The following is an 8,536-nucleotide window of genomic DNA, read 5'->3' as shown; positions in this document are numbered from 1 at the left end:
ATCTTTGCTGCACATTTACACCTTTATCATTATTAGTACAACTAAGTCCAGTGACCTCTTGTAATCCTAGTGTAGCTCCGCCCACCTTCAGCCTGAGCAAAGGTCTAATGGGGGCGAGCAGGGCCTTTAAAAAGTATAGACAATTATTTTGGAGAGGCAAGCTTAGGTCTCCAGTAACGAGAATTCAAAGAAATGCAGTTCATAGACATTCAAATCTGTACAACGGACATTTATTCAGAAGTCAAAGAAATGAAACCGGACTAATGAGATTAAGGTACTTTATTTTTCAAACAATTCTGTATTAAGACATGAATTCATTCAACACACAATCTTTTGAAAGTTTAAAGTTTTATCAGCCTATGAAATACAATCTGGAGTTAGTTAACCTCTCACAAGTAACACAGACACGCGCACACATACACTAAAACATTGCAAACATGTTTACCGTCTTAAAAAAAAAAAAAAAGAGTTATTGAAAAACAATAGATGTTGAAGTTCTGTCCAAAGATCCACATCGTTTTAGAGCTCAAGTGTGATCTGCCTCGCTCTCAGCTACAGCTGCTAATCCATTCACACGTGATTGATAAGAAATAGAAGCTATGAGAGAGAGGAGTGCCTCATCACAAGATTAACTATCCATTACTTCAGAGTCCACTAAAGGCAGTTCCTGGGATTTCACTATAGTGAAGCAAGAACAAGCATCCCAACAGGTGATTGTGTTAAACTGACGGGGAGAAGCAGCTATTCTTTGCGATTACGAACTAAAGTAAAGCGACACAAAAACCAGCCTACAGTCAGTCTGCCAAAGGCCGCTGAAGAGTCACTTCCTGTAGGCCACACGGAGATGGACAGCCACGGGTTGGATTTGTTCAAATGCTTGTATTGCTTAATATTTAAAAAAAAAGAAAGAAATGTCTCTCAGGACGATGTTCTACATGTTCAGCACTCCGACCTACAACTCTTTGTGATGACAAACTTTATGCATCTTGGCTGTTACATGAATTCAGCAATGAAATCTGTCCTGAAACTAACTTGTAGTGATGTTCTTTTAATGGCTCTTGGCACGAATTGAATATAACTTTTACATATTCTTGTTACAAGAACTGTGTTACAAAATGCAAACCCATTATAAGAATTTCTGCTGCATACAATTTAAAAAGCCTAATATCTGAAGCGACTGCCTCAATCTAATTGACAGCCTGTATTAGCTCACCCATAAACTACTCGTCCATGTTCATCACACGTGTACAACATTGCTGAGCCACAAGAGTTTGAGCAGGAGCTCGTTTTGAGAGATCTTTTGTTTATTGGCAACATGAAAAGGTCTTCATAAAACAAACAAGTCCGTTTTTACTAAGTCAAATTATTTAATCAAAATGCTATCCAGAAAAACAACAGTCAACACAAATCAGACAATAAAGAAGATTAAATGAATATGTCGCTATGGTATTATGCTTCATCTTTAAAACAATCATTCAACTGCAAAAAACCGAGGTAGAAATACACTAAAGTATTCCAAATAAACGTTATATTAGGCAACGTGAGTATGTGTGTGTTGAGAGGAGCTCTCCACTGGTTTTACACACACCAGTCTGTTTCAGTGGCATTGGCAGTAAGTGCACTGACTGACGTTGCCAGGCAACACCGGAGACGTTGCAAACATTTTGGTAGAGGAAATGTCTGCCCATCGCTCTGTATTCAGTGCTTGGGGCTCCACTTCTGAATTAGAAACACTAATTGAACTTTATAAATCCATGCACAACATTTTTATTCCATGTGAAAATCGAATGCCTACATTGCCCACAATGCACTGCGACTGCCAACAGTTTGGTGAGAGATTCTGTTACAAGTAGCAGATGAGGCGCGAGCTAGAGAGGTCTGGTAAATTCACTTCCTTCTAAATGCAAACCTCAAAAACAAATGTCCACATGTGCAGTCGTACTCCCCGACACCTGTAAACAGACTGGTGTGTAAAAATCAGCAGGAAATGCATACAAAATTAAAGTAGTCAAGAAATGATAATTGACTAATTGTCTTCCTCTGTAATCTGTTAATGTCACTAATTGATGGATGAACTTTTCACTTCCTAAATGCTGCCAAGAGTCAATAACCTCACATCCCCACCGTTTCCCCGTCGTCACCTGAGCATATTTACAGCCCGTCACCTTCACCAAGGCAAATTACACACGAGGCCAATCTGTGAGTCACCGCGAGCGTCACAGCGGACTCCTCTGGTAACAAGAAGACGGACGTTATCTTTTTTTTACGTCTACATAACTCAACAGACATGCTGCAGTAATTGACAGTCTACACACACACAGCTGTCTCAGCGGACGACTCGTTTCACTATCACCAACTACTTAGACTGATTACATACCGACGAGTTTGACGACTGCTGAGTGAATGAAAAAGAAAAAAAAAACCTCCATCTCTCCGTTGCACTCAATTATAGCTTTGATATCTGCCTTAAAATACATTGTGCTTTGATTATTAGAGCAGTACACATGTTCATATAAATACAAATCTGTCTTATAGATGTACATTCACTTTGATTTCTCAATATAGACTAATTTACACATTTTATAAAATAGGCCTTTCAGAATATATCAAGCTACTTTCCTCCCCCACTACAAGATTACGCAATCAACATCATTCAAGAATAAGTGCTTTATCTCATCTTTGCTGCAAGAACCTACATTTTCTGAGCAGACGTCACACGCAGAGTTTAAATCGGACACAAGTACTAAGTTTTCTCTACAAACGCGTTTCATACGTATGGCTTTTCACTATGCTGGCTCCCGCTGTGAGCAGATCCTTCACATGTTACACTTGATTAATTGGACACGTGGCAATTTAATTGTTATTGCAACTTTGTGAATGGATTATTGTCGGAAAATCATTTTTAGGTCATATATACGTGGTGCCAAAAAAGGCATTTGAAGTCCGTCAACGGGATATTAGGGATTAGACTTCAGTGGCACAAATCATATCAAAGGAGCAAATATATTTGTGCCTCTTCAATGTGAGATTTCAAGTAAGACGCGTGTGTGTGTGTGTGTGTGTGTGGTTGTGGTGGGGGCTCATAACCAATCCTTACATCGCTCACCTTCCAAACTCCAAGGCACTGCTTTAACTGTAAACATGGCAGATTGATAAAAAAATGATGATTTGACCATAAAAAGCACGAGTGCCAGAGCTCCTGGTGGATTGTAATTGTGGCATTAGAACTGAAAGTCATGGCACATACCAGACACTCAAGAAAACACATTCGCTAAAAAGGGGAAAACAACTTTGATACAGTACTATATACTCTACTTCCATGGCTTACATGCACACCATCTGCTCGAGATACACGTTTACTGAAGTGAAAGTGCTTTCCATGCCCATTTACAGTTTGTTTTATAATCTCACCACAAAAGTAGCCATCTATGTATATACTCTTTGATTAAACGCCCTCTGTTTTGACCATGTACTGCATTCTCTATAGCTTTATTTTTGCCTGTATGAAATATATGATCACTAGCCGAGGTTCCTCTTTAGAATAACCAAAAGCTTTTTCTACTGGCGGTTTAACAAAGAAATGACAGTTTTGTTCTTTTAACATCAACATGTCAGCTTCTATTTATAAGCAGATGAACTAACTTGTTGAAAAATTTAGACATTTTCCAAACAACTCCATGCTGATGATAGGAGTGACTTTTAAAATGTCCACCTGTTGATACCAAAGTGCTGCGGAAGCACGGTGGTGCTGTAACACCGTGTGAATCACTGATCACAAAGCGTGATTCATGTGTGGACCAACCCCACTGCTGACAGGAAAATCAGCACTCTACTTCCTGATGACGCTGCCTCGTACTTCTACCGTACTGCCCGGTGTATGAGAGCACACAGAATCTCCCTTGTGCAGCTGCCTAAACAAAGCAGACAGTTAATTCCCAAAAACAAATTGGGGGGGCGGGGGGACCTATGCAATACTAACAAACACAAAGTCAAGAGCTATAGGAGATCCAAAGCAGCTCATTAAGCATGATACCATAATATTAGTGAGAAGGCAGCTGCCATTTTTAGCTGTATATACAGAAAGGAACATCGGTTAGTGATCTGTAGGAAGAGTTTCTACACAAATCTTTATCCTCGCTATTTTAGCCGAGCTCCGTTTGCCCTGGCTTCCTGCACTCGCTGCAGAATATGCGGTGAACTTTGGCAGAATGTACAGATATAAAATATATTAAGTCTCAAGTGTTCCACCAGTCTTCTCCAAAGTGCCTGATGAGATGGAGTCCTCTGTGGTATTGCAGAGTCACCCTACTTTAAATCTTTCCACTGGCCCCCAAGACAAAGAAATTAACTGCACCACACCAAGCTGTTCTCTGCAAACACAAGAGATCCACACTAACTAAATAGTCTTAGAACTGAAATATGATACAGTAGATCACTGTGGTAGGAGGGTGAGAGGACCAGGAAATGATCTCCCTTAATCACTGTGATCTCAGCGACGCCCTCTTTTCACATTCCTCCAACGTCCTCTTTTACCGACAAATATCCCTCTCTCTGACACGCCCAGCCAAGTACACAGACTCCCCTCTTCAAACAAAGACTCCACAGATTAGCATATATTGCAATATAATGGCAATATAATTACAGTAAAAGTAAGATTACCAGTAGGCTAATACCAATACAGAATCACTACATATAAATAACACATTTTTGTATTATGTAAATCTATGAAAAAAAAAAAAAAAAAAAGTTTAGATACAAGCCTGATGAGTCAAATAATGAAGGGCTTCACCTAAACCATAGAAGAAGAAAAAAAGGCAAAGCAGGAGATTTCACATTCCTGATTGTGAGTACTGCACATGTATGTGACTTCTGATTGGTTTGATCAAGTTATTCATTGAAATCTAGTTTGCTTTTGAAGCGTTCAAGGCTTACTTAATGTGATTAAGAGTTGCAACATCATTTGCCATTCAGGTCAGAAAAAGTTAGTGAAAGCCGGACTTCAGGTTACCGTCTACTATACAGAACTAAAAATACTTCAATGAGCTACTTTGTCCCCACTTTAATGTCCCTTTGTAATATATTTTTCTGTACTAAATACTTAAACCTCATCAGAGCCCCATAACAACGGGGGTCCGAAAGCCACAGCAGATGGGCGTTCCAGCATTTTTTTTATTTTTCGACGTCCACGTGTCCGGCGGCAACACACCGACTGGAGGCGATATAAGAGGCCTGCAAATGATTCAGATCTAAGAGTAAGGTGCTACCTATTTACAGCTTCATTTCAACATACAGTATTGGTAAATAATGCCTTCTTCTTAAACGTACTGGAGAACCATCGAGGAATGTTTCTTTTTAACATACTTCACAATGAGGAACTAAATAGTCACGACAGAACACGGGTCCACCAAGTAAAGCAGCTCAAGACAAGAATATTTACAGAACAAATCAATAGATGGTATTAACATTTGAAGCTCATCAGGGATTTTTCATGATGATTCCAGGGAGAATGTTATCGGGGGGGGGGGGGGGGGGCTCTGTGGAAAGTGTGTCTTAAGGAGTGTACATGTAGGCTGGAATGGGTTGTTTGTGTGTGTGTGTGTGTGTGTGTGTGTGTTTGCCGCATGAGCGCGTGTGAGAGAGAGGGAGTTGAAGAGAAAGGGAGGAAGGTGTTCGCAGTTGTGTGCATGCGGTTGTGAGAATTTGGGTTGCCCTTCCTTCTCCGAACCCCGCTGGGTTCCGCACACACTGACCAGAGCAGCTGCTCCTTCACCAGTTCATGATGCAGTTTCTGTTCAGCGTCATGAAGTACACCTGGCTGCTGCCTCCAGACCGCACTGATGCAAAGAACACCTGAGGCACGGCACAGACACAAAAGGACATGCACGTGTTTAGGTTCAGCGGCCGTCAGTGGCCCGACTCCCCCACACCTTTAAGCTTGCGTCTCTCTCACCTTGTCATTTCGCTCACAAAGGAACTTCAGCCTCTGAGCTCGTTTGTGCATGAAGACACCGTCCAGGTGGCCGGTCTCCACGGAACGGATCTCAATGGCCTTCTCTCCCCATCCCATGATCTGATTCGAGCAGATATGAGCTGCAAGGCAAAACGTTAACATTAGTACTTTGACATGCTGCTTATAGTTTGCACAGCTGACAACATCCACTTTGATCTACGCCCATGTAAGTTTGTTTTGGGATTCGATCCGCACCAACAGATGTGGGCATCTCGCCCCACTGCAGCACCACGTCCTTGATGATGCGCCCGTAGGTGTTGACGTAGACCCCCTCGTCTTCGTAGCACAGCAGCATCTCCATGCCGTCTGAGCTGGGCAGGAACACGATTGCGTGCGGTGTCACGTGGCTCTGAATCTGTTCGGGAGGAAAACAGAAGGGATGACTTCCTGTAGGTTTCACATCGCCCGAAACACATGACGCCCGACGGCTGCGCAACTCACATGAACGGGGATGTAAATGTCATAGTTGTTCCCGGAGTCCACGTCGATGGCGTGGAAGCCAGCGCATGAACCGTAGATGACCTTTAACCTCTGACCCTCCTCCACGGTCAGGTCGACCAGGACGGGCCTGTGTGGCAGGTCTGCAAAAGACTGGAGTGGAGGGAGCAGAAAGTGAGAGCGAGAAGATGATCTACTTAAATGCTCTTCTGGTTGACTGATCTGGCATCACTAGTCCAGCTCAGAGGAAAGGGGAGACTTACCTTGAAGGCCATGAATTTGTGATAAGGTTTGGGCGCCCAGGCGTACACTTCCACCGCATTCTTCAAAGCAATCACCAGGAACTTTATCCTCTCGTATTTCACTGGAGAGAACAACCACAAGGCCATCTGACATCAGATACTCGCAATCAATAATTCACTGGGCCAAATGCATTTATGAGAACTTCTCCGGAGTGGAATAGACAGCGGTGATAAAACAGCCCCCCCCATCTGTCACTCACCCACTTTGTAGTGCACGCAGCCCTCCATCTCCCCCACAGTGGTCCAGCCCTGCTTCTTCTCCACCTCAGGGTCATTGTGGAGGATCTTGTTCCTCAGCCAGGCCAGGTAGTAGACACGCACCTTGTTTTTCTTGCCTTAATAGACACAGAGTTCACTTACAAAGAGGCTGATATCAGTGATTATTTAAATGCATTTAAATTGAGGTTGCTATGCAAACATGTTGATGGTATATTTCTGCTGTTATGTGTCTGATAAGAACATTAGTAACCAACAAAATATCATCACATTATCAATACAGTATATTGCAAAACACACCGATATTTCCTATTTTTAGCTCTGGATTGGCTTGACATATTTGTTCAAAACCATCTTTTCACAACACCTCCAAGCCCTTAAACACACGGCACACACACAAATAAAAAAAAGCTTTCCTGTGGCTTTGAAGTGCAAAGGCAAAAATGCAAAGCAAAACAATTACTCTGAAGGCATGAGCACAATTGGCATCTAGTGTTTGGCATCACATTAAAAAGACAGTCTTTTGCCAAAAGTACAGACGGCTTTCACCAAGTGTGGCGAGAGCAGACTGGTGATGAGCAGCAGTAATGACCTGATATGGTGATGAGCAGGTTGAGGCCCTCCAGGACGTCCATCTGCTGGAACCTGCGGGAGTTGATGAGGGGGTAAACCTTGCCTTGACCACTGCGGTCCAGCAGCTTCAAACCGTTCTCTGTGCCCACCAACAGGTTCACACCTGGGGACACACACACACACACACACATTAATAGCTTTGACATTTTGAATAAAATGATTGTAAGTATTGCATTTTCTTAGTATTTGAATTTTGTATTCTTTCATTTTCCTGCAACACCTCCACGATACAATTTTATTTTATTTAGAGGAGGAAAAAAATAAAGATAGCTTTAATAAATATGTGATGTAACTGCGACAATGTCACCCATTGACAACTATACCTACAGTACTATTGGAGGATGGAGAAACGGGACTTTGAAGTTGACACATTATAAAAACAACTTTCAGATAACTTTGGTTCTTGGTTTACAGCAAGTGAGAAGAGGCTCTAAGAGCAGGAATTGATTTGAAGCAGAGACATGTAGTTATTATTAATGTCACACTATGTTTTGTTAGTTTTGGTCATATTTTTAACCTGAGCCCTGATGGAGCCGACATATTAGTTATTTGTCAGGATGTTGAGCCAAAGATGAGGGTTAAAATAATGGCACCAATAATCTGACTGAACTCCCCGAGTCTGGTAACTCAAAAGATAAACATATTTTGAGTAATAAGTTGGTTTAAGAGAGCTAATGTTTCATCGTTACACTCGAGTATTGAATCTGTTCTCACCCCAGAGGGCAGCACACAGGATCTCCGCGTTGAACCTCTTCTTGTACTTGCGGATCTCAGGTGTGTCATTGGGGGGGCGTGTGTTGGTGGGATTGACGTTCACCATGGATCCTTTCCTCACCTCCATCTTCAGCTGCTCAAACCTGGAGCCTAAACAGGGAGGCCCCGATGGAAACGGCTTAATCGACGAAAGGAAAACGCAACCGCCGGAAAAAAATGGTAC

At 42.2% G+C, this 8,536-nt stretch overlaps 1 protein-coding gene across 9 annotated transcripts in view; it reads right to left on the bottom strand.

Moving 5' to 3' along the window:
* Nucleotides 1-264: 264 nt before the first annotated feature.
* mink1 (misshapen-like kinase 1) overlaps nt 265-8,536 on the bottom strand; it is a 30,172-nt gene continuing 21,900 nt past the window's right edge. For 8 of the 9 annotated variants that reach the window (XM_076101793.1, XM_076101795.1, XM_076101794.1 and 5 more), the window contains 8 exons: nt 8,314-8,463; nt 7,559-7,702; nt 6,951-7,085; nt 6,712-6,812; nt 6,452-6,601; nt 6,206-6,365; nt 5,951-6,090; nt 265-5,850 (listed from right to left, as the gene is read on the bottom strand). In XM_076101793.1, coding sequence (XP_075957908.1) covers nt 5,767-5,850; nt 5,951-6,090; nt 6,206-6,365; nt 6,452-6,601; nt 6,712-6,812; nt 6,951-7,085; nt 7,559-7,702; nt 8,314-8,463 — 1,064 coding nt within the window. In that variant the 3' untranslated portion in view covers nt 265-5,766. Of the gene's footprint in view, nt 5,851-5,950; nt 6,091-6,205; nt 6,366-6,451; nt 6,602-6,711; nt 6,813-6,950; nt 7,086-7,558; nt 7,703-8,313; nt 8,464-8,536 lie in introns of those variants that run through there. The other variant, XR_012956287.1, reaches the window with a different exon arrangement.

The sequence above is a fragment of the Anarhichas minor genome, unplaced genomic scaffold (genome assembly GCF_050575085.1).
Source record: "Anarhichas minor isolate MPS153535 unplaced genomic scaffold, ASM5057508v1 ptg000027l, whole genome shotgun sequence".
Lineage (NCBI taxonomy): Eukaryota > Metazoa > Chordata > Actinopteri > Perciformes > Anarhichadidae > Anarhichas > Anarhichas minor.
Note: the sequence above shows the minus strand (reverse complement) of the source record. Positions and strands in the feature narration are given on the sequence as shown.